Raw genomic sequence first — 27,247 nt, 5'->3', positions numbered from 1 at the left:
GCACATTAAAGACTTTCACAGTCAGCTGAAATAAAGAAAGTGCAAATTTTTCATGTTATTTATTGTGGTTCTCTTCTCTATTGTTTTTATTTTAAATGTAAATTGTGTACATTTATATATTTTGTGTATTAACTTTTTTTTATTTATTATGAGCCTCTATTCATATCAGAGCTGAAAAAATTGAATTGGTGTATCGCTTCTTATCTCACTATACTGTAGTCTTGTGTAAAAGCATTAATGTGACAACAATAATTTATTATTGTAAGACTTTTTCTGAGTTAAAAGATTGCCTTTGTTATTTTTATGGAAATTTTAGCAGAGTGTACTAATGCGCCATAATGCCAGCACGTTAAACTGCTGTCAGATCACCGAAAAAGCCTCTTTGAAATAAATAGTGTCACAAAAATCATTTTTAGAATCTCAACCAACAGATCTGAACTTTACTTGTAAAGAGTAGAAAATGGTTGTCAATGTTTTGCATCTTTGGAAGGTTGAAGTTTGGGTTAAGCTGCTTGTGGAAAACTCTGATAAATGATGCTGCCCTGCTGAAAGGGCTTCCAGATCAGAACTGCCAATGACACAATTTAATGATGTGTCTCTGCATGCTTTAAAAAAAAGAAATCACATATTTAGTGAGTCTCTTAAAGGAACACCTAAGTTTTATAAATGCCTTGTGTATTAGAGCAAGAATAAATGTACCAGCAGATACAGAGATTATGATTTCTCTTGTCTGTTGATGTATATTTGGTTGGATTTTTGTGGGTGGCTGTGGCTCAGGTGGTAGAGCAGATCAACTACTGATCGGAAGGTTGGTGGTTCGATCCTTGGCTTCCCCAGTCTGCATGCCAAATATCCTTGGGCAAGATACTTAAACCAAGTTGCCCTCTGATGCGTTCATCGGACTGTGAATGTAGTTTAGTTTGCACTTGTGTTTAGAAGTGAATGAGGCATGTTGTATACAGCGCTTTAAGTACTCCGGGAGAGTAGAAAAGCGCTATATAAGGATCAGTCCATTTACCATGAAATGTACATCATATTGCTAAATGATTCAGCAGGAACTTTAATCTATTAAGCTGTGATAGTATCTCCCACAACTTACAAAAGTCCTGCAGTAAAGAAAAAAATATTTTTGCACAAAAACCAAAAAGTTACACTCAAATAAATTTCTGCCTCAAATGCTGACTTTAACTGATTTTGTTACATTAAAAAATTCCACATAATTTTGTTACATAAGTGCAAAGTCATTACATTTAGTGGAATATGGTCAAGTGAAATTTACTTGCGTTTATTTTCCTTCATGATTAAAAATAAACCCTTGATTATATATATTTCAGTTGCTTTTTACCCCTGAATTATTGCTTCATGTTAGTGGAAGGTGAAGAATCATTTGAAATCAGTTGAAAGCTTAGGTAATGATGTCACAAGCTATATAGCTTGATTAGCATCCCTCTTATAATTGTGACTCAGCAAAGATTGCCATACACATGTGTCTAGCACTGAGCTTGTATTAAACATCTAGGGGCTTGAGGTTTTAGAGTTGACAGTTTAGAAATGGCTTGCATTGTTAAAATCATCATTGGCAGGCCACATTTACCTATGTTTGTGGCTTGTCACTTCGATTTTATTTATAACCATATTCAAGGTTGTTTTTTTGTAAAAGATGAATCATTCATACTTAATGCTTTGGCCTGAAGTCTTATAATAGGAGTTTGCTTGTCAGCCAGGAAGTGAGAAGAGGAGGGCATACAAAACTAGAATGTTGCCAACTGCTTGATTTGAAATTAATGGAAAGAGAAACAGGGAAGAAACAGTCAAATATACTGGGAAAGACTGAGAACGACTTCTTGCAATGTTTTTGCATTATGCGGGACTTTTCATTTTTTCTCAAAACGCAACACACAGACAGTAAGATAATCATGAAAAGAAATCTGTAAAAGAAGGGTGTATGAATAAAAATGAACAGGGAAAGCAGACCTACCGCATGGAGTGGGTTGCCCTGATCGATTGGCACCTTGAAATCTGCCTGAAGCTCATCAAAAGCTGTTATCTGACACAAAGAGAGGGAAAGAAATGATCACTGTATAACCAGTAAGATAGAGGGACTGTAAAGAGCAACATTTCTCACTTTGAAAGAACATCATTATTTCACAGAAACAGCCTGCAGTGTAGATTTATGTACCGAGCTGAGCTGCAGAGTGCCAGTGTTATTAGACTGTCTTTGCTTTATGCTAAATAAGTAAAATTAATCATAACCATATAAATCAGAAGTACTTTCCAAATACAATGAAAAAAAAATGTAAAAAAAAGTGTATGAGTTCAAAGATTTACATCTCTTTAGTCTGCTTCACCATAAAGCACTATTGCTTTCCAGATAGATAGAGCGAGGTAGAGAGATTCATATCCTCAACAACCAAGGACTATACAAGTACATTTCCACCAAAAATACTTTGAACTTTCAGTCCTGAACCTTGTTTCTCACACACACAGACAGAGGCCCTGAAAATGTCTTCAGCTCACTGGATGACTGCATTTCCACGTGGTCTAAAACCTCACAGATTAGGCAAATTAGTCCACTTATGTTTAAAATCCATCTGAATTATGTAAGGACAACATGTCTGCAGTTTGATGTTTCATTTGCTGAACAAACTAGTCAACCTGCTGCAATGCCAGAAAAGCCTTTGACATGGAGATTATATTCTGTACTGTAAAACCTCATCTCTCTCCACGTTGCTTTTACTAAGAGCCATTATTGATCCATCCATCCATCCATCCATCCATGAGTAGTAGCTCAGTGTCTTTCCCTCTGACAAACAGTTTGATTACATTCTCACATTGTGGGAGAGATTATTCGCTAAGTGTCCAAGATCAACAATTTTGATCCACTTCAACGAAAGTTGCACTAATATCAGCTAACAGCACCTAACAGAGGCTAACATCAACTAACAGATACTAACTGGACCTAACAAATGGTAACTGCCGCTAACAGGCAAAACATAGAAGTGAGCTACACTAACTTATCAACCCGTATCAGACCCCTTTCACAAAAATTTACAGCCTCCTCCAGAGTTAATAGACATGGACACATATTGACAGCTGAGGTAAACAGCAGACTGAAAGTCTAAACTCACAACAGAGTTATTTGTCCTACAGCAGCCACCGTAGCAATGATTATGCACTTGAATTGGGAGGGTAAGCAAACAGAGCTCAGGTGACTGCAATATGCAATCTACTGACATCAAGTGGTGAGATTTTACACACTGTAACTTTAAGGAAATATAAAACATTTTGTATGGGTTTGGAGTATTACATCATCTGCCATTTGAAAACGACACTTCAGCTTCATCATCATTCACACAATCTGCCATAATTAATCAGATCTACCCACAAGTGACATCAAGCCATTCACCCACCACTGCACTGTAGGTCTTAGTTGATAACAATGCTATTGATGAATAGCAGTAAAAAACGATGCAACAGTTCAATTGGTGTTATGTGTTGCAGTGGAAGCAATTGCACTACAAAGACAGATGCCACTGCTTGACTAGCTGGGCCTCATGAGGCAATGAGAGAGCTAAAGTGACAGTGCTGGAAAAGATTAGTGTATTTCTAAGTGTATCCATGAGATACTCTGTGTCTCCAGTGCGTGTATACCATGGGAGAGCTGTGAGTTGTGAGAACACCATCAGCACATATATCAGTGTGTGCGTGCCATGTTTAGATATCTTTGTGAGGACCAAAAATTGGAATGCTACTACTGGGGACCAACAGTCCCTTATGGGGACAAAATGCTCGTCCTCACGAGTTTGAAAGAATTTTGGAGACTCAAAATGTGGTTTTAGTGTCAGTTAGTTTATGGTTAGGTTTAGACTAAGGGTTAGGGTTAGGTATTCAAGTCTGATGAGTAAGCGGTTAAGGAAAGCATTATGTTAAGTAGATGTGGTCACTAAGATATGAAAACAAGTGTGTGTGTGTGCAGAGTCAGTAAAATTGGATTTCTGTGTGTGTAGTATAAAAATACTATCAATGCATTATATGTTATATGAGCAAGAGACCAATGAAGCAGTGTCATATGTGTTTGCACATGTGAATGTGTGTACGGGGAATTAACAGTGATGACAGAGGTTCACACCAATCTTAGTTATTTCCCTAGGCTCTCCCACACAGTGAAAGGAAGTGCTTTACATGTTATTTCCCAGTGGATCCTAACAGTGATCGTGGCTCATTACCTTGGTCTGTTACAGCGCGTTAGCTTCCCCCAGGCTGTTCCTCATGGAGGATACACACACACACACACACACACACACATATGTCTGGTTTGCTATCCTCGTGGGGACATCCCATTGACATAATGCTTTCCCTAGCCCCTTACCCTAACCCTAACCATTAAAAATGAATGCCTAACCCTAACCCTTACCCTAAACCTAACCATAACCTAATTGTAACCCTGACAGTAAAACCGCATTTTGAGTGTGAAAATTGCTTTCAACCCCGAGGGGACCTGGATTTTGGTCCCCACGGTGCAGAAAGTCCCCACCAGGATAGTAAAAGTCAGATTTTGGTCCCCACCAGGATAGTACGAACCCGTACACACACACACACACACACACACACACACACACACACACACACACACACACACACACATCAATCCAAGCACAGAATGTACTCTTCCACAGAGACTACACATCATGCAGCAGAAAATTATCACCTATACATTTTTATGAGCACGATATGAGAAGAAACACTCAATGTTCTGAGTGCATGTCATCCTTAGATGATCATTCACAGTTAGAAAAAAAAACAGTAGATACACCAGAAATCAGAGGATTGTATGCAAAATATAATTTAACACCTCTTATTCAGGAAGGGGTTGAATTAAAAGCAATATAGCAAACAGACTGTTATATAGTGCTTTTCTATTCTTACTGAGTGCTCAAAACACTTGTACACAACAAGCCATAGCCACCCATTCACATTCATATTAATAAAGTGCTTATCATTGCCTCCACTATCAGATGTGCCTTGCACTCTCCTTCTTTTTGATTCCTCTGGAGATGTGTCCAACCAGTGTCCTATCATATGTCCAAATTGCCTGGAATCGATGGTTCAATGGTTTTCAAACACCGGCACAGGCCAGATTTAAAAAAACAAACAAACCACATTTCAATGGAGAGCAAATGAGGTTCTGGTGCAGCAAATCATTTCACAACAAATTTCAGAGATGTTGATCACTATGTTGAATAATCACTTGGTTTTATGTATTTAGTTTAAAAAAGAAACTATGTGAAACCAAACGTTTCAAGGCGACCTCAACCACACTACAAAGAGAACTTACTTTCGTAGCTTGTATCTATGATCTAAATCTTTCAGTTTTAACCTGCAGGTACAGTCAAATATAACTTAGACTGAGCTGTAAATCTGGAGTTTCACCTCTTGTACTCCTTCAGCGAATCCTACGTTTACCATGTTAGAAAGTTTTGTGTGCCGGATTAAGAGGAGAAAATAGCTCCTGGCTGGGTCATTCAAGGTAAACAGTTTGGGCATTTTGAGAAGAAGCAATTTATGAAAACTTCAACATCTGAAGAAAGGATAGCACTGTCGTTTGCTGAAGCAAACCCTGATAGAACAACTCGCCCTGAGGCAAAGAAGCCTGAGGCATGGGTTTGGAGCAAGACAGCAGAAGAACCCTTGTGAAGTGGCAACTTTCAAAGAAAGCTTAAATTGCTTGGACTTTGTTTACTGAGTACCTTCTCCTGAAGCAACTCAGGGGCAAAAAGGGCTTTGAGTGAGGCAAAAGATCAGAGCAAGAGCCCATTATGAAATCAAACCAAAGCTCTGTTTGCTTGGATTACAGATACCAGAACCAGTACGGATGCTTTGGTTTCTTCTCCCAACAAACTTATTTTAGCAGTAAATCCAAATTTTGCCAGTCATATAGCAAAACTGTCAATAATATATTCCATTCTCATCTTCAAACTGACATTGCCTCTATCAGTGACAATGATGATGCTTGGCAACAAAAACACCTTTACAAACAAGCACGATACAAGCCATTGGACAAAAGAGTCAGAGCATCAAATTCCACATTTCAAGACTGAGCTTATTTTTACAATTGACTGTTCTGATCCTTTAAGGGAAAACACACCAGAAAACAGAATTCCACCCCCTTATCTCAGACTACTCAGTCATGATCAGACACAAACATCTGCCCCCGAGCTGCAGACCACACAACCAAATCTCAAATTTGTCACATGCTCGAAGGGTGATTCCTTTGCAGTGACTGCATGCTGTGTTTTTGCAAATCCAGTTTTATTTTGATGTGGATGTTCACTGTAACAGAGTGCTTTGAAGTTAGGGTTGGCTGGCAAAAACAGCCAAACTGGCACCCTCCGCTCTACTTTTGCCATGCCAAACTCTCCAGTGTCTTTCATTGCGACTAAGAGACTGACACCGTGCTGTGTGTGTCTTTCATGGGAAAGATAGAGCAAAAAAAAATAAGCTTATTTAGCCTAATTTGTTTGCCAAATTAAATTTGCAATTTCAGCTATGCCCGACCAAAAACATGTTTTAATTCTACCATGTAGGCGTTCATTTTAGAAACAACAAAATTAAAATCAGTAATAACAGAAATATGAAATACGCCAACTCTAACTCAACCCCTAATTCTCCACAGTGGATGCTAACAGGTAACAAACAAGCAATGGTTAAAGTGTGCTGCAACAATCCAAAAAGGCATTCTGGCACCAGTTAATGTGAATTTAAATCAGATAGGCAGTTCAGTATAGGGCTGTGCGATATGACCAAAATCTCATATCCCGATATAAGACATCTATCATCCCAATAACGATATAAATCACAAAGATTTAACGTTTTCTGTAAATTCTGTGAATCTCGGGCAGCTCGACTTGCGTGAAGTGTTTCCAGCTGGGTGTCGTGTACCTGGAGTCGAGTGTTTTAACGGATGCATTAAAGGATGCATTTTTAGACATAAGTTGTAACGGCCGCCGTTTTCTTTGTGAGTATTTATTACACAGCGTGCTTGCTTCTCATCCGTAAACACTCTGCAGACTCTTTCACGTGATTCAATTTATTTTGAAAAGTCTCAACAGGATCTTGAGCTTTATTGTGAAAGATTTATGTGGAAAATAAACAACCGGACACGCGATGGTTTTACCGTCGTTGTTGCTAACGACAACGCATAAAAACAGGCGCTTGTCTGTCTGTAGGGTGGTTATATTAAATATAAGAGAAAGAGAGAACTTTAAGAAATTAATATAGCCACTACAGTGACCATCAAAACGATGAAAAAATATTTCCGTAAACAGTTTATTTTGCGACACCACGAAACAAACGATAGCGTAAAATGAAACGATAGACGTTTTTATATCATCATCCGATATACATCATTATATCGAACAGCCCTAGTTCAGTAACAAATATTGTCAAGCTAGTTCATTTTTGGTATGCTGCAGCCACATTCTGCCACATAGTTCTCTTAGTCGACTAGAGTTGTCACTAGTGATACGAACTAATAAGAATTTATCGATTCCATTATCGATATAATGCATTGATTTGATTCATTATTAATTCTCTTATCGATTCTCATTGGCTCCACTTTGAAGACACCACTGTTGCTAAGTAGCATATCAAAGATATTACATTCATGCTAATTATTTGCATGCTGTGGTCAAATGTTTGTGCATGTCGGGGGTATTTCTTCTCTTTGTAGTGATCAGTGTTGGGGTCGTCACTCAAAACAAATAGTGATTACACATATTATACGGAACACTTTTCTTAGAAGTAGTACAGCAGTGGAAGTGCAAGTGGAACTGATAAGTGGGATCGATACGCAAGCAGACTTTGCTGGAATTTAAAACTCAATAACAATACCCAGGGAAATACTCAATACTGAATCCAATGCCACATGGAAAATTTTAACCCTATCCTGCAAAAGAAGTAATGGTGAAGAAATCATATCTCAAAAGAATTAACTGTTTACTTGTTAATTTAACTTGTTTTCAACTAAATTTCCCTAAATATGACTTAGCTTTAAAAAAAAAAAAGATTAATGTCAAGTCTGGAGGTTTTAATTTGTTTTACAAATTATTTAGATAGTTTCATTACAGATTGTGCAGGGTACAATAGATTTCAGAACCTAACAAAAAACAAAAGGGTACAACAAACAACACAATACCTCACACAACTAAACGATTTATGGAAAAGTAAAGAATAAACTTTGGGTTAAGTTGGTATAAGTTATACTAAAATAAAGAAGTTCTAAAAGAACACTGTAAAATTGAAACCGTTACTGCCTGCATTTTAAAGCTGACCTTGTTGATGGCTACAACAAAATAAGAACCACATTTTATTAAATAGTTGTACAAAGACGCACTGCCACGGCTCCATCCATGACTGGTTCAGCTCTGCAATAATTATTCACAGTTTACCCAACTACACTTTTCATCTCCTAGCTGCTAAGTTATTGATACCAGATGGCTAATATGGCTTTCAGGTAATTGCTTGTAGTGCGTGCTGGATAGGTTAACATTTATGATAACTGTTTCAGTAGCTTTACTGACCTCTGAAATTCCTCCTAAACTGTTATGAATGCCTAAGTACTTTAGCTGTTAGAGAGAGGAAGATCAGTGGGCCTTGCTTTCTTCACTGCATTGCTGTGTGAAGTTATCAGCAAGAGGAGGCAAACAGGGCACTGTTGCTATCAATACCATAGCAAATGATTATCTTAATTTAGTATTGTTGATTTTTACTATTAATTAATATCTGAGTATCAGTTTTGCTGACAACCCTTACAGTGCACATCCTGTTTTTTCTTCTTCTCACTGCTGAACTTTCAATAAAGTTATCATGCATCCAAAGTTCAGTCGTGCAGTCATTTATGTTCGATTAACAATTGTTATGAAAGTTTAGTTTAGTAACTGTCCAAAAAAAGTTACCGGAAGGATTATCAATATGGCTGCTAACTAACAGGACGTGCTTCTAGAAGACTTTGGTAGGAGCCATCACTTTGAATTTAAAGTTATGATGTACTTTAATAGCAGTAGCAGCAGTTTAGTAGCAGGCTTGCTATATCATGTAACATTGTGCATTTTAGAAAATAGTTGCTAAATCTGCAAAGAGAAATAAACCTCAGAACCAGCACAGGTCAGGTGACCACACCCTGTCCACAGAGAAAATAAATTAAAAATGTCTTAATAGAACCTATTAAGTGACTTATTTCTAAGTGAGCCATTTTGTGCGACTGCCCTGCTGCACCAAAACATAGGGCTTTCCCCACCTGCAGAATACCACTTTAGGTACTTTGAACTCTCAGTGTGTTACAGTTTCTACCACTCGAGCCAGTGGGCCGGTATCTGAACTGAACACCTTGGCATGGCGAGACAGTTGGAAAAGTCCGTTTTGTTGATGCCCTGTGGCCGCACATTTGCACTCGACCACACCTTACTTTGAAGAGATCAAATGAAATTGATTTTTTCCTTTTTAAAAATTTCTACCAGCGTGTTGTTATTTATGCACAGTTCGCTTGTCAGGACTTTCTACAAGGTGCCAAAAGCAAACGAACAGCACGTGTGATAGTTATGAAACACATATTGTATCCATTTGTTTACATTAAACCACCTGTGTGGCCACACTATTTGAATAGTCCAAAGAATCTGACGTAATTGCAGGCTCACTGAAATTGTAATAATAATATCTTTTTGCCACTAGCAGGGTTCATATTACCATGGCAACACTGATTCCAGCAACACTTGCTTTCTTGGCCTTACAGGCTGTTATTGAGCCACTACTGCAAAGGTTTGTTATTGTTTCACACCCATAAACCAGAGGCCACCAAAGAAGCATATACCTGAGAGGCAGGTTTATTAATCAAATCGTACCATGCCATTCAATACAGGGCTGCAAATCCTTTTGAAAATTACATGTCAGTACACAACATTAAAAAACTTGCATCTAAAAATTGACCTATTATGCTTTTCTGTGCGTTCTGTATTGTTGTATTGTTCTGTATTGATGAATCTGTATAGGGTTACAAAAGTCACAGTGATAAGGTTTAGGTTGCATATTGGCCAACAACACCTTAGTACCTCAATTTCCTTTTCTGTGCTCCATGAAACAAGAAAACTTCTGAGTGTGAGGCCAGCACACTCACGCTAGCATAATTTCTGGTTGTCGTTTTCCTCAAAATCAATGCTGCTACTACCGTAATACTATAAAGACTAAAAAAACTACTAAAACCTAAAACAAAAAAACAAAACAGAAGCAAAAAAAATTAAAAACTCATTATCAATACAACTAATGTTTGTAGGCTACGTACATCATACCACCACTTCAGACTTTCCAAACTGATGTCCAAACTTCACTACTTTCGCCCTTTTATGCTCATATTATATATGAGCTAGGTCCGTGTTTATGCAAGCAATCCCTGTGAGATGACTTTCAGGCTTTTCCATTTTATTTTTTTTAATATCATTTTACTATCCCTCACACACACATGGGCAAAATTGTTGGTTAAATTCCTTTCTATGAGCTCTGATCTAAATCTGACTATAACATGAAACATGAAGTCTGGAGAAAGCACCTTTTCAACCTGAAACAGCTAGAGCAGTTTACTCACGAGGAGTGGGCCAGGAAATCTGACGACATGTGCAGAAGTCACACTGACAGACAGCAAAAGAAATATTAAGTTAAGGGTACTATAATTTTAATTCTATTGAACCACAATTCAAAAGCAATGTCTGATTTTCATTAGCTAACTTTTAGCAGTTTTTTTCAAGTTACTTCAGTGACCATTGTGGATTTTTCTTTCTTTAACGTAAGAGTACAAATACAGGTATGAGGTAAGCTCAGCAGTATGGGTAGTGTTGGCCTCAGCTGTCCAATATGTACCTGTTAATTTTTTTTTAATTCAGTGTAAATATAACATGAAAATTATGAGTAACAGTTACAACTTGTCAGCAGTTAGGCTCCATTTGGTAGTCCCCCCAAAAAACATACTTGCTGTGCAACCCTGTGATCTGAAGAATAAGTGAGCTGAGTTTTAAAAATAAACCCATTAAGAAATTAAATACCTGTTACACACTACAGTATACACAAAGCAGCAGTGATTTTTTTTCCTTTTTCATGAAAGACAAATCAGTACAAGTCAACAAGCCCTCAGAGACTTTACCTCGTCAACTGTGATCACGTTGCCCAGAGAAATATTCACAAACTAAACATACCCACAAAGAGATGATGATTCCTTTGATGTTTAAAGCAGTCTGTCCAGAGGATCGTTTAAGGAAACAGTCAAAAAACTGTGGAAACCTGATCATCTCTAATCAAGACTACATTCATAATGTCATGGGACGTGTACTGTGGGTTGTGTGAAATTGCCACCAGGCTACTGTAACATCATCACTGACACAGCAAATGAATTTTGGATAAAATGAAAGAAGAAAGTCTACTGTTAAAATTGCACACTTTCAAAACCTCACACTACCGACTACCTAAAATTTTTTAAACAGAGAAGTGCCAATATAACCAAAAAGAAAGGACATGAAATGAAAAAGGAGGCAGGGCGAGGATCACCCCTGAAATCCTCCAAAGCAGGCACTGTGTAGTGGAACAACAGACACAGTGGAGTCAGGATGATGGATGAGGAGCCAGCAGGGGTTAATGAACAGACAGATCGATTCTGAGCAGCCCAGCTATATACTGAACACAACCTCTATTAGCCTTAGGTTCCTGATGCCTGAAAACCATGCTGACTGTTTGCTTCATTAAGATTACAATCAATGGTATCATCCTATGCAGTTTTTCAGTGTGATGTTGTGCTAAGGCACATTAAACATGAAAAAAATCCTCATTTGTCCAATTTACTGGAGCCTGTGCTAAACTCTAAGTGAAATGTACACAACCTGTAATCATTTGGATGATGAGCTCAGCAGTTGATAAAGGTCATAGTGAATGCCAATAGCTTCCAAATCGAGGCAAATTTTAAGATGTTTTCACGATGTTCAAAATCTAATTTGTAATAAAACGGTAACCTGTAATGTAAATCTGCATCTGAATCAGTTCATAAAAAGACCATGAACAGTTTGAAGGGTGGTTGTAGCATAAGAAAGCAGGGCACCGCCTAATCGGAAGGTTGGTGGTTCAATCCCCGTCTGCTCCAGTCTGCATTCCAAATATCCTTGGGCAAGATACTAACCCCATGTTGCTCCCTGATACATCCACTGGAGTGTGAATGTTAAATAGAAAGCACTTACATTGGAAAAGGATAGAAAAAAAAAGTGCTTGTATGAAAGGGCGTGCATGGGTGGAATGAGGCAAGTTGTATAAAGCGCTCAGAGTAGAAAAGTGCTAATTCAAGAACCAGTCTTTTTACAATATATTTATGCAAGCTCTATAAGTCAAAATTATGGGTTATATTAACTTTATTGTTGTGTTTCAGGTTCTCTGTAATTTAATTTGTATTAGTAATGTCCACTGTGGTAAGCTATCGCCAGCTTTTAGGATTACCGTGAATTACTGTTGACTTTTTGTCAGGTTTGGCACTGCAGTCACAGCTTTAAGCCATCCATCTATGCAAAACTCATTCTGCTAACATCTCTTCCAATCATTCCAAATGAATGCAATACAATACAATCATATTAGGTGCAAAATAAGACATGCCATTTTTTTGACTAATTGTAGGGCAATTTGTAGTCAAACAAATGCCTGAAATCCCATTTGTGACTCATTTAAATATTCTCTTCCCAAACCTTTGTGCACAATAAAATGCACATCTTGTAGTCCATCTTCTAAATACTGTAGTGGCCTCTGCCATGACATTGTTAAGGAGTAAATGTGGCTGGATTCTCTGCCCTTCTCTTTTGCTAAATCTTCCTTCATAACTAGTTCTAACAATGTAAATGTTATAAAGTCAAGTGGAGGAAAGTAGGGTATAATTTTTTTGGACTACTCAGCCATACCCTCAGTCTACTTCACTCTCTGGTATGGAGCCTTTCTGTTTCCCCCGTCTTAAAATTAATTATTGGCATCCCAAGTAAGACTGCTGTCCACAGAGCTGTCCATTCAAAAACCCATTGTGGAACTACTGTTTAAATCGTGAGTACTTTATGAACACTTGCTGGTTCATCAATTCAAGCTTGCCAGGCTCTTTGGTGCTCAATGAATCAAAAAATAAAAAAATCACTCTAATTAACAATTTGTTCAAGATATTTTTCCTCAAAGTTAGAAGCCTTCCAAGTCATAAAAATGTTTTAAAGAAACACCATGCCTACACTGCATTCCTAATCACACAGAAAAAAGCTGCTTGACATCTAGCAAATGGCTAATTCCAGTAGCTTTTTCATTCAGCTTCCTCCATGTTATTTGAGTAGCTAACATGCACAGATTACTACCCTATAGCAGGTAAGTCAAATTTGCATGATCTAATGCAAATGTGACAAATTGTTCATTGTTGGGAGTTTGCAAGTTTACGTCTTTGTTAATACTAAAATTCACCATTTCACACCTTCGTAAGACTTAAAGCCATTACACAGAGTCAAATATGATGACAAACAAAAAAACTATCCAAGTATTTGCTGTGGGAACCCCTTGTCAAGAACGGAACAGCCAAAAGAACGTGCTTCTTATTAAGACAAGTTATCTATTGGAAGTTAATGTGAATGTCAAGTGTCAGCCGTATAACAAAACACTTTACTTACTGTGGTTGATGTCTATTCTATCTCAAGTTAAGGAGATTAAGAGGGAAATAATGATCTATTTCTGCATTTTGTCTCCAGTGCTGTCACACTTGTCTTCTAGAAAAGCTTGATATATCTTAGCCCTCTCCCCCACCCCCTCACTATAGGAAACTCAACCTTTTCAACAAAGAACTTTCATTTTATTAACCTTGTTTCCTTTTGATCTGCATCGCTACCTGCTCACCGCTTTGCATCTGCCATTTTCCTTTCTTTTCATGTCTTATGTTAATTTTGCCCCAGTCACCTGTCCAGCAGCTGAATTGGGCTTTTGTCTTTGACTGGCCTCATCTTCTTTATCAGTCCTTCATTGTATATTTCATTATATATCCTATATCCTTCATTAGACTTTGCCTCATCCCCCTTCCATTCATCTTCCTGTGGTGTTATATGGCCCTTTCCTCCAAGGATTTTACCAATGCATCCTCCAGCAAACGTGTGACGTACATGTCAGGGGTATTACAGATCAGTAGAACAAGCTTGGGCTTCATGGAGAACCAAAGTTGGCCAGATATCATTTCCACTTTTTTCCCTCTACATAAAAACATCTGTGTCTACAGATAAACCTTCTGTCACTTGAAAATCTAATTTCCCACAATTTAATCAAGAGAAAGTAAAACAAACCCTTTCTTCTCTCTTCTCGGTGCATTTCATTTCTACTCTGTCCAACACCATTAGCTACTCTCTCCTTCCTGCAGCTTCCCCAAAAAGCTAATTGTTTTGCTCCATCAGTTGAACACCATAGAGACAGTCACAGATGAGGGTGTATTGTGGCTCTTCAGCGTGAACAATTATTCACGCAACACCTCTGTTAAACCTGTGAATGCCCTGTACTTGTCAAAATCTCAGTGTAATCCAGTGCAGCGGTAAAAGCGCACTGTTAGCTGATCTGCTCCCCTCCAAATCCATCCTGAAGTGTGCATGAAACTCTGATGTGCAGTGTCACCTCGGTTTTTCTTCAACAAGTATTCTCTTTGTGTGAGGCAGTTTTAAAAAATGGATAGCTATCAGAAGGTAAAGTGTGAAAAGTATAATGGGTTATAGAAATAAACACATTCCTCCATCACTGCCAGGGGTGCGTTGACCTACAGGAGGACACCCTTAAATATTGAACTGTGCAGCGTTAAGTCTATGACAGTCAGCTTCATCATGGTTTGCTTTGGAATCACCCAGTGGGGCAAAAAAGTATTTAGTAGCCACCGATTGTGCAAGTTGTCCCACTGAAAAAGATGAGAGAGGTCTGTAATTTTTAGTCTAGGTTCACTTCAACTGTGAGAGACAGAATGTAAAAAAGAAATCCAAGATTTTAAAGAATTTATTTGTATACTGGTGCAGAAAATAAGTATTTAGCGCCTACAAACAAGCAAGAATTCTGGCCATCACAGAACTGTTACTTCTTCTTTAAGAAGCTCTTCTATCCTCCACTCGTTACCTGTATTAATGACATCTGTATGAACTCGTCATCTGTATAAAAGACACCTGTCCACACCTTCAGACAGTCAGACTCCAACCCCCACCATGGCCAAGACCAGAGAGCAGTCTAAGGACACAATGGGCAAGATTGTACACAAGACTGAGATGATCCAATCTCCAATAGGCAAGCAGCTTGGTGAGAAGAGATTGACTGTCGGAGCAATTATGAGAAAATGGAATAAATACAAAACCACAGAAAATCTCCCTTGACCTGGGGCTCCATGCAAGATGTCACCTCGTGGGGTACAAATGATCTTGAGAACGGTGAGGAAACAGCCCAGAACTACACGGGGGGAACTGGCCAGTGACCTAAAGAGAGCTGGGACCACAGTAACAATTTTACTATTAGTAACACACTACATCGTCATGGATTTAAATCCTGCAGCGCTCGAAACGTCCCCCTGCTTAAGCCAGCACATGTCCAGGCCCATCTAAAGTTTGCCAGAGACTAACTGGATGATCCAGAGGAGGATTGGTCATGTGGTCAGATGATACCAAAATAGTCCAAAAAGTCTTTGGTATAAACGTCACTCACCGTGTTTGGAGGGGGAAGAATGCTGAGTTGCATCCCAAGAACATCATACTCACTGTGAAACATGGAAGTGGAAACATCATGTTTTGGGGCTGCTTTTCTGCAAAGGGGACAGGACGACTGATCCGTATTAAGGAAAGGATGAGTGGGGCCATGTATCGTGAGATTTCGGGCAAAAACCTCCTTCCATCAGTGAGAGCATTGAAGATGAAACGTCGCTGGATCTTCCAGCATGACAATGATCCCAAACACACCACCTGGCCAACGAAAGAGTGGCTATGTAAAAAGCATTTCAAGGTTCTGGAATGGCCTAGCCAGACCTCAATCCAAAAGAGAATCTGTGGAGGGAGTTGAAAGTCCGTATTGCCCAGCGACAGCCCCCAAACATCACAGCTCTTGAGCAGATCTGCATGGAAGAATGGGCCAAAATACCAGCTACAATGTGTGCAAACCTGGTGAAGGCCTACAGGAAACATCTGACCTCTGTCATTGCCAACCAAGGTTACATTACAAAGCATTGAGGTGAACTTTTGTTACTGACCAAATACTTATTTTCTGCACCAATATACAAATAAATTACAATGTGATATCCTGGACTTCTTTACATTTTACACTTTACATTCTGTGTCTCACAGTGGAAGTGAACCTATGCTGAAAATTACAGACCTCTCTCATCTCTTTCAATGGGACAAGATTTATAATTTACTCAAATTTATAACAGAAAAAAAAGGTAGTAGCCTATGTTCAGAAAAAAACATTTGGATGGTTAAGACCAGTAAAGATTTTACTGCTTGTTTTTAAAGTTCTTATATTAGCTGTCTTCTATGTTTACATTCAGCTCCCAGGGGTGTGTACTATGAAGTGAGATTAACGGCTTGGCGAGCTATGTCGAGCTCGCTTTTAAATTAGCCAAACACATACAGTAAGATTCAAGATTTTTATTTGACATTTACGCACAGGACCAACAGTCCATGCACATTGGAATTCTTGTACAGAGCTGTCCAGGTCAAGTTACTCTTTTTACAAGATAAAGACAAAGCAACTTAAAAAAGAAAAAATAGAAATAAAGCAAGGAATGGAGCAATCATAGTATTTACTATATACTATTTACTATATACAAAAACACTGTACAGTAACCTAGCTGGAGCAGGTTATGTTCCAAGTCTCGATTTAAAATCATCTGGAAACCCGTTGTTTTCATTGATTTTTTTTTTTACAGCATGTTTTAATTCTCTGCTGGGGGAATATGTTTTGTATGTGCAAATTATTAAGCTCTACCTTAGTAAAAATGCTAAATGAAACAAACTGTTTGTTGGATTACCCTAAATTACCAGGAATATTCTGCGGCATGAATCTTTCTTTTTGCAACTGTGTTTTTTTGTGTTCTTTATCAATTTAGAATCACCATTTTATCATTCTCTGATAACGCCTATGACTAGAGTAAGCTTTATTCAAGAAGAAGAATTATATGACTTGTGAAACCCCTCTGTTTATGTGCGTACACAGAGCCTGGAGCAGAAAGCCTGGCTTATTAGAGAAAGTTGATAACCACCATAGTGATATCTGTTCTCTCCATCTGGGTTTCAGGTTTTGTTGAGCCAGCTAACACAAAGAAAGCCTGGCTGCTCTGAACTTCGCCGTACTGTAGTGCTCAGGTCTCTCAGATCCACTTGCAAAAATCTCTTACATTTTCATTTTCAAACAAAATTGTGTCAGAGCCTTTGCAGTCGCTGCTCCGTGGGTGCAGAATTAGCTATGACTTGACATAATAAGCATGTGCTGCTATTGGACCACCAGAGACCTCTGCTTTTAGTCTAGGCTCAATGCTCGCCTTTACTCTCTGGCCTTTCCAGCCCACCGATCTCTCTTTATTGTTATATCTGTAGCTCTGTTTATCCTCTGCTGTCCTCTGGTTTTGTCATTATGTCTTAATTCTGTATTCTCTACTTACACTTATTACTTTTTAAATGTATTTACATAACTGTGTGTAAATATGTAAACATTCTACAGCACTTTGACAATGAAAGCTGTGTTTAACTGTGCTTTATAAATAAATGTTACATACTTACTTAACCAGAACGGGGTTAGCTTTAACTGGCACTAGACTGAAAACAGCTTAAAACATGGAGGCCATTTTTGTGCTTATATTTAATTTTAAATCTAATAGGGCCTCTATATTTTATCAACGGAGTGTATCATAAAAAAAACAATTATTTTATAGATGTTTTACAGAGTTGCAACATATATTTTTGTTGTGCCTCTTATATTAAGGAAAAGCTAGTCAACAAATTTACAGGCCATGCCAGGTCGTGGAAAATTGATTATGTGTATCTACTCTCCCCTTCTACTTGACATCCTGAAGTATGTTTTTATTACTGATGATCATGCCCACTAACATTTCAATTTTTCCACTAATTATGCTACCATACAACTACAGTTAAATTGTTATAAAGGGTACTTCTGTCAAAAAAGTGTTGACAAAAATGAATGAAATGACTACAAACAGTAAACTATGAGCCTCTGGTGGGTCCCTGGTGCTTCGACAGCTACACACACAAATAAACTAAACTGCTGTAATTTAGTAGAAACCCTAAGTGAGAGGGAAAACGATGTTAGTTTGACATTCCGACCTTTGCAATGCTGCCGGGGTAACCTCTCCATCATATCTGCACCACAGGGCTTTCCCATCTATCAAAGGTGCACCAAGGGAGCGTCTGGCCTGTTCCAGGCTGTAATGACTCATTAGGGGCTGCTGTTACATGGGAGGAGAGTCGCTCAAGCAGAGTGGGGCGTTGAAGCGCTCAGCCATAGAACTCAGAGGAGCTTGCAGTTCACCTTGTATTTTAATTAAAATGGCTTCATAATCACTTCAGTGAGTGCTCCCATAGGTAACTGTGGAGTTACATTTTATGTGAGAAACAGTTTGATTGTGGTTGGATGTGAACAGTTCTAAATGTCATTATGCCCCACAGCAACGAGAATAATGGAATCTACTTATTATCAGTAGAAAAATATATTATTCCAAAGAGACAAATGCATTTTTTTGAGTGTGTGTTTCTGACTGTTAGCAAATGTGCCATAGCCTTCAAACAGGGGTATGAAATTGTGGGAATGATTGTATTTAATTAATAATTATATTTAACTAAAATTACATAATTAAACCCGTGTGAGCGTCAACACATGCGAAGTAGCTCAAAGTTTAAGAAAAGAAACATCCAAACTGAGGAAATACATTGAAAAACTGTGACTGATCAGGTAACATGCTTTTACACTTACAACATCAAGCAAAATGAAACTAAACTGAACAAAAGCAAATCAAAGCTCCCACATGTGGGATAAAACTCATCACCTCTTGGTTAACAGCTTAACTTTAGCACTTCTTTAAGGAGGCCATAGGACATGTATGGTAACAGTTAACATTTCTTTATCTCAGTCCAACAATGAGAAAGACATGTGACATAGAGGAGGTGAAAAAAAGGGTAAATACTCCATTAAAGATGGGAAAACAACTGCCAAAGACACAAAAGGACTACTGGCTGGAGAACAGGTGCAAAATAGCATCAAAGAAAGTAGATAACTGCAATGGGACAGAAACAACTATAAAGATACTACAAATGTCAACAAAAGAACTACAACTGAACACAAAGATATCAGAAACAACTATGGGGACTAGAAATTTCATCAAAGGGACTAGAAAGGTTGAAAGACCAAAAACAGCTAATCAGAGACTATAAATGTCCACAAAGAGCCAAAGCAACTACAAAGAGACAACAAATATCCTCAAAAAGATCCCACACAACAATAAAAAGGACACAAAAAAAATGACTGAAAAGATAACTAAACAGCGCGTTCTCATCCCAACATGTAACACACCGACAAATGTGACAAATCGTCGGTATGTTACGCGTTCGGAGGCATGAGAGCCAGACGGAATGAATCTATACATGTAAGTGTGTTTTACGTTTTGATCATAAATTACTTTGGAAAACACTATGTGATAGGGTTAAGGTTAGAGTTAGGGTTGGAATGGACGGCTGGAGCCTTTACTCTAAGCGTGTGTTACCGCTGCGAGTGGCATTCTGTTGGATTCAATTGAGAACCCGGCGCATTTCATAAGGCCACGGATGGGTACCTTTCGTGTTACTATGAGACACCTCAGGCCGTGACAAATCGTTGGCATGTTCAGTGTTGGGGAGTAACGGAATACATGTACCGGCGTTACATATTTAAAATACAAAATATGAGTAACTGTATTCCATTACAGTTACCGTTTAAAAATGTGGTATTCAGAATATAGTTACTTTGTTGAAATAAATGGACTACACGGTAGTCTTTTCCTGTTTCATATGTTAAGCTATGCCCTCTCTACTTTTGGTAATTCCACGCCAGTGGAAACCCAAACAAAACACACATTAAGAGGCTCTAATGCCTGTCTCTCAATCTCGCAGCTCATGTCACCTCTATAATAATGTGTTAGTCCCCACAGGGAAATTACTCCTCTGCATTTAACCCGAATGGGTTATTCACCCGAATGGGTGAATACCCAGTGAAGCAGTGGGCAGCCACCAATGCAGCGCCCGGGGAGCAGTGTGTAGGGACGGTACCTTGCTCAGGGGTACCTCAGGGTAGCTGTTCAGTGGAGTCGAACCCCCGACCTTGCGATCATGGGGCAACCACTCTACCTACTGAGCTATCCCTGCCCCTCTACACTTACGTGAAGAAATATTTTTAAAAATTATTATTCAAAAAATTATTTAATATGAAGGCTAAACATTGGACATTGAATAGACGTGCAGATAATCTCTATATCGGGTCCTTCACTCAGTAACCAATTCTGGATATCTATATGATCAGTGTTGTGGAGTAACGGAATACATGTTACGTATTTAAAATACAAATTATGAGTAACTGTATTCCGTTACAGTTACTGTTTGAAAAGGTGTTATTCAGAATACAGTCACTTTGTCGAAATAAATGGATTGCACGGCGGTCTTTTCCTGTTTCATATGTTAGGCTATGCCCTCTCTATTTTTGGTAATTCCACACCGGTGGAAACCCAAACAAAACACGCATTAAGACGCTCTAATGCTTGTGTCTCAATCTTGCGGTCCATGTCACCCCTACTTGCATAATGACGTGAAGAAATATTTTAAAAAATTATTCACAAAAATGATTTAATATGAAGGCAATAGGCAGAGTGTTACAGTCGTAGCCCTAAAGAATGTAGCCTCATGGGCAGTGTAGTCCGTGCTGCAGGGAGAATGGAACTGTTATACCCATTGTGTGTCTGTGAGCGTGAGGGAGGGAAAAAAGGAGACTCGAAAAGTACGAGTTGTCACCGACCAGAAACGGGAGATGGAAGCATGTAAATATAATAATAACCACTGCAGCCTAAAAGAGTGCCTGAGGAGCCCAGTTGTAAGTAAGCTATTAAGACTCAACTGTACACTTTTTTCGTGTTTTCCTCCGAAACAATAAGTTCCATTGGTGCCTCTTTGTCTCTCACTTGCAAAGTTGGCCCAGACAACACAGTAAAGCTAGTTCTCGGCTACGAACCCGACACGGTTTGTATTACAGTTACACCCCCCCACCCCCCCATGGGAGGGATAAGTAATCAGTTCCGTTTGTTTGTTTGTCAGTTTGTAAGCAGTCTAGCGTCCAAAGTTTTTGAGATATCATTTTCAAATTGTTTTCACCGAATGTAAAAATCAGAAAAACTTTATACTACCAACATTTTTTATGGATTGTCTTCAAGCTGCATAACTGTATACTAGGCCTTGTAGTACCTAGGTTGGCTAAGCGGTCAACCTTTGACATCCATTGTTAGCGCCCAAAGTCAAAGTTTTTAAAAAAAAATTCAAGAAACAATATTGAGAAATACATTAAAGAGCATGGAGAGAGCTGTATCACATTTTTTATTTAGTCAATGTCACAGTGTCACCATCACAGGCTGACTTCATCATATCGTAATAAAAAGATTAAAAAAACACATACTCTGGGGGGGAGTTGCACGCTCTAAGTGTTCTTGTATTTCAGTGCAGTTATTGGGTGATTTCATAGAGTTACCTCCAATCAATGAAGCACTTATACAGTCTGATTAGTGGAACAGTGATCTAACAAACCTGTCAACAATATGTGTCTTTGTCTCACACCAGTTTTAATAGAATTTTGCACAGGCAGGACCTGTTCCTTCTTCATTACCTCTTTACTTCAGCGAACGGTGAGTCCACAGATGGCCATGGAGACGAAGGTGATTAATAATAATAGATATTCCAAAGATAGCCATCATGTCTTTTTTTGTCTTTTTTTTACTTACACAGATGTTACAGAGTAACTTCATATGAATATAAATGAGAGTGAATGGAAGACCACTTATCAGCACCTGTGAATGACTAAAGGGGTAGATATAACTAATTAACTCTGACTTTACTGGCCAATTAATGACAGAAGTCCATCCATGTGCAGCTATTTGTCACTGACTTCTGTCTACTTCTATCACTTGTGTTACCTGTTGACAGAGTCTGTAGTGTTTCACTTCTTATTTTATTTCCCTTTTCATTGTACTTTATGTATGGGCTGCTTCACAGCCTCTGTCTTTATCTGTTCATTTACACTAGCTTGTTTTATTTATAGCCTGAGTTGACCCTGGGTAGTTTGACTCAGCACACTTGCTCTTTTTAACCATGCACTGCTGCTTGGGGCTTTAAAAACTAACCTTTTGGCCAAGCAGCAACTGTGGCACCAGGGTTCAGTATTTTTTTTTTTTTGTCTTTGAAACCAGATGAGAACTTGAAAAACAAAGACAGACTGAGAGATGGACACCTGCCAAAATGATTGATAGAAGTGAAGGAAGAGTTTGAGCCAAATTTCCCTAGAATTTTGGCAGGTGGCTGGTGTTAACATGCAGCTTTGGCTCAGCAGCTCCCCACACTGCACAGCCTTTTCCTAATTATGTTTCCTCACAGTATGGAGCCCCAGCTTATTATCCTGCAAGTCTGTATGGCAATGTGAATGGGGAATTATTGGAGGAGGCATCTCCACACTGTTTCTGCCTCCTTAAGCAGAATGCACAATAAGGCAGGCTTTGACTGGATTATTATTGCTGAACGCACAGAGCAAAATGTTGAATTGTGATCTTTCTTTTCACTGGTGCAGAATTTACATTGCAGGCAACACACTGAAGGATGTGTTGTGGATCGTGTCCCTCTGTAGACCTTTTTAATGTTTCTAAGTACTAATGATGTGTTTTTGTGGCGTGGCAGAAAGTGACAGCTCTGCAGTTGCATATGCATATAGCTTTAGAGAGCTTTATAATAAGGGTTTCTGCAGGCAAAAACATGGATGTGCCATGGGCTCCCCAGTGTCACCTATAGTAGCCAACCTTGAAGGAACATTAAGGAAGTGGAAAGTAAAGCTCTTGGCTCTTTTAAAGATGACACCTGGGTCAATATCAAAACCCAAGAAGTAGAAGCCTTCACTGCTCACATATACTCAGTGGATAGAAACATAAAGTTCACCAGCGAATATTTGGACTGTGCTGTGCATGTTGAGGAGAATGGAAACTTCAACACTGGAGTTTACAGGAAGCCTGCACACACTCGGGCCAGTACCTCCTCTTTGACTCCCACCACCCTCTGGAACACAAACTTGAAGTAATCAGGACCCTACAACACCGGGCAGAAAATGTTCCCTTTAAGCCAGAAGGGAACATGTGATTATCCTAATTGAGCCTTCACGAAATCAGCAAAGATGCACAGAAAAGAAGGTCAGACACCGACTACGGACAAACAGAACAATATTGTCATCCTTTATGTAGCAGGTTTGTCAGAGAAATCAGGAGAGTCTTCTCCAAGCACAAGATCCCAGTGTACTTCAGACCCAGCCACACACTCAGACAAAAACTGGTGAACGACCATCTTTAAACAAAGGCGGTGGCTTTCGACTCCAACTGTCTGCCATCTATAATCCAGTTTTGAGATCCCTTCCCAGACGCCTTAACGCCCACTCACATCTTGCATCAGGTGATCTCAATAAGTCACATGATAGTTTGAGGCCCACTACTGAAGTCAACGACCCTCCCAAGGGACGTCTTGATGCATGCTCAATCATCCAGGTAAGTAAATCTCCAAAAGTTGATTCTGTTCATCTGGACGTAGCGTTTTATGGGAGAAACGTTTCATCACTCATGCAAGTGACTTCTTCAGTCTCAGCTGACTACAGGTTTCCCCAATCTTATAAACAGCACATTTTTGAGAATTTGCATAATTACGATTAAGGAACTGACCTCCCAGCCCATTGGTCCTTCAGTGGGCTGGTTTCAGTCATTATGCAAATGTACTGTCACTTGGATGAGTGACGAAACGTTTCTCCCACAAAACGCTACGTCCAGATGAACAGAATCAACTTTTGGAGGCCTCCCAAGGGACAACTCCCACTAGGTTTAAATACCCGGGACTCTCCACCATTTGGTCTTAGAACTGAAGAAGCTTCTCGGATGAGAGGAGAAACAGCTTCAAGAAACTTAAAGAAGTCCAGTTGCTTTTCTTTCCAAGCTTCTTAGATTACCATGACCTGGATGACTGAGAACCCTCACAGACATTTAATCCCTGAAATGTCTCAATGTAAAATGAAATGCAATATCAATATCACATATCAGTTTTTCTACAAGACAAAGAAATGCCAAAGTAAATGAAGACATCTATATCATTCACCTTTTTCAGAAATTTCTGTATTGGATGGTAAAAAAGAAGGAAATTTTCTGTCATTTATTTTTTTTATCAATTAGTTAATTACTATGGTTTTCAATCACTCAGAAAAGTTACAAAATTTGTGAAAATACAGTTCACATTTTCCAAAGCCATCAAGTGAACCGGACTGGTGTCTTTATTGGGCCAATTCTTGCCGCTGGGGCCTTATGTTTGACACTCCCGATCTATACACAAGAATAACTAGAAATATCTTAGTTCTTTGTAGTCACATATAAAGCAGTTTGTGTGCTGCACATCACCCTGGAGCTGACAGGTGTGTAGGTAACCCTCCAATGTAAAGACGAGGAAACATCACATTTTGGTGACGTCCGTGGTTTCTAGACTTCAGGGAGACTTTGACTGCAAGTTTTTTTTTCATCTGAGTATTAAAGTCTTTACATTTAATCTTTATGTTTATATTAGCCTCTCATCAATTTTGAGGCTGTGAAATTTGGGGACTGCTCATTAAAAAAATGGCTGCATCTCTGAAACCGTTCATGCATTACTGTGTAAAACCCGCTTAATCAAAACTGACAGCCTGCATTTCAATCACATATTGATAGTTGATTTACAGTCCACTGTTGCTGTGGACAGAGGCAAAACTACAAAACTTGTGTCTTTGACCCAAGCATTATGGAGGGCACTGAATGTCACTCAGCAATAACCTATTGGTAGAAAAAACTGACATTGGTAGATGCTTTAGTTGTTTACTTCAAAGCTGAAAGAAAATGAACTTATTTACTTCACCGGAAGAAACTGAATTTCACTAACTGACACACTATGGGGTCTGGTTGCTACATCGGTGTTAGTCTTTTCTGTCTTTAGTGATATCATGTGTTCCTAAGGCTTAGTTAAATTATAATTTCAGCTGAATGTCATAATGTCATAATACCCCATTATGAAAAAGTAATAACGTTTCCTTGAAATTCTTGTTAAAAACTTTGTTTAAACACCTAAAATGTCACACAATTCTGTTTTTGCTTTAAACAATATCTCTGATGAAAGCATTCTATAAAAGCAATAGAAACCTTTTTTTTTACATGTATATCATGACATCCTACATCACATACATTTGTTTTGTTTCACTTGGCTCCTGTTTCTGCCACCATGACATCTACTTCAAACGGGGGAGTACACTTCATTTGTGAGGCATCATAAAGGTGTTTTCAGCATGATCACTTAGTTGTAATTGTGCTACTACGTGTGTCTGTGCCCTTACTGTCTAGGACTCTTTATTTATGCTGACACATGGGTCATTGTCTGACAGACAGACACACCAACTATTAGCTGGAATTGCCAGAGGATCAGTCACCCCAAGTGCATCAGGTCTATGTAAAAGACAGACCCGGGGCAAAAGGCTGGAAGACCTGACCCAAATCTGTCTTTATACAAGGCCCTACATGATGGAGATGTTGCTCAGGGAGCAACTAATAAGATTATTCAAATATCACAATGCAGTCAGCCATATTGGCACTGGTGTGTAGCTGAGCCGATGCTTGATTAAAAGGATATGAAGAGAGCAGGAAGATGAGAAGAGAGAGAGATAACGCTCTACAAGATTCCCTAATTGATCTGGAAGGGAAGTGTGCTTAATTGATCTGGAGGATGCTGCACAGGGATGCAGGCGCTTTCTGTGTGTGTGAAACTGGGTCGATGGGGATGTGTAAAGTCTGGAAAATTTTAAATTCACATTGTAAACTAAAGCTAAAGCCAACTAGCACTGTTACGTACACCTGCGAGTTCAGTATACGCTCACATACCTTGCCAACAACAACGAGTAAGAAGAGCCCCCCCCCCAAAAAAAACACAAAAAAAACAGAAAAACAAAAAAACATATACATCCAATGATACCCAGTGTAAGGTACTTACATGCCATATTGCGAAGAAAATCAGGGACACACAGAGGACCAGAGACAGCATGTAGCAGAAGGCAGCAAACGTGAACATAATTGAAAAGGGAAACGTGGATAATTTCCCGAGGAAGCACGATCCTGCAGCCAAACATTTAAAACAAAAGAGAGGCAAGGGGGAAGAAGAAAGAGGGGCAAGGGGTGTATGAAAAGAAAGTTCTCACAGTGCCATGGAAAGCCGAGGCGGTGCTGGCACCATGACTTCGCCCCTCACAATGTTTGCAACAATTTGTTGCAGATAGCCCCTCTCCGGATGATCAGCTGTGCGTCCACCCAGCAGCACCAGCAGCAGCGAGGCGACTCCGAAGTCAGAGCTGCTCGCAAATCAGTGCATGATCAGTGGTCGCAGTCCCGGCGAGCATAGAAATCACAGAAAGGCGACGAGACGAGGAGGTGTCCACGCAGAGCCACTCGGGGAAGGTGAATAAGTAGGTAATCCATTCAGCGGCGGCAGGAGGAGCCCTGCTGCTGCGGCCTCTGCGCTGAGCTGCTGTTAGAGAGGAGCCCTGCCACAGTACACAGCACACAGGCGGCAATAAACGCCGCTCTCACCCTCACAGACCTATAAGCAGAGGCGAGCGGAGCGCGCGGGGAAGAGCTGTGAACAGGTGGATTTAAAAGAGCAGCACCCGGTGTGCGTGCACGTGCGCGCGCGTGCTTGCAGATTCCTCTCCGCACACTCACAAACACACATACAAACACATACACACCGTTTTTTGTTTGCTAAATACTTGTGACTTGTGAATTGTTAGCTCTTGTTTGGCTGTGTGTTTGTGAGAGTATTTTTGTCCTGCGACCAAGTCTGTAACCAGCTAAGTGCTACAACCAGATATACATACC

General features: G+C 39.3%; 1 protein-coding gene across 5 annotated transcripts in view; it reads right to left on the bottom strand.

The window, feature by feature from the left end:
- cnih3 (cornichon family AMPA receptor auxiliary protein 3) overlaps positions 1-26,977 on the bottom strand; it is an 87,492-nt gene extending 60,515 nt beyond the window's left edge. For all 5 annotated transcript variants that reach the window (XR_010096373.1, XR_010096374.1, XR_010096375.1 and 2 more), the window contains exons 1-2: positions 26,367-26,977; positions 1,979-2,047 (exon numbers count right to left, since the gene is read on the bottom strand). Coding sequence is in view for 2 of the 5 variants with exons in the window: in XM_063495845.1 (XP_063351915.1) it covers positions 1,979-2,047; positions 26,367-26,444 (147 nt within the window). In the remaining 3 variants the exon portion in view is untranslated. The remainder of the gene's footprint in view (positions 1-1,978; positions 2,048-26,366) is intronic.
- Between the last annotated feature and the right edge of the window lie 270 nt (positions 26,978-27,247).

This window comes from Pelmatolapia mariae, linkage group LG15 (genome assembly GCF_036321145.2).
Source record: "Pelmatolapia mariae isolate MD_Pm_ZW linkage group LG15, Pm_UMD_F_2, whole genome shotgun sequence".
Classification (NCBI taxonomy): Eukaryota; Metazoa; Chordata; class Actinopteri; order Cichliformes; family Cichlidae; genus Pelmatolapia; species Pelmatolapia mariae.
Note: the sequence above shows the minus strand (reverse complement) of the source record. Positions and strands in the feature narration are given on the sequence as shown.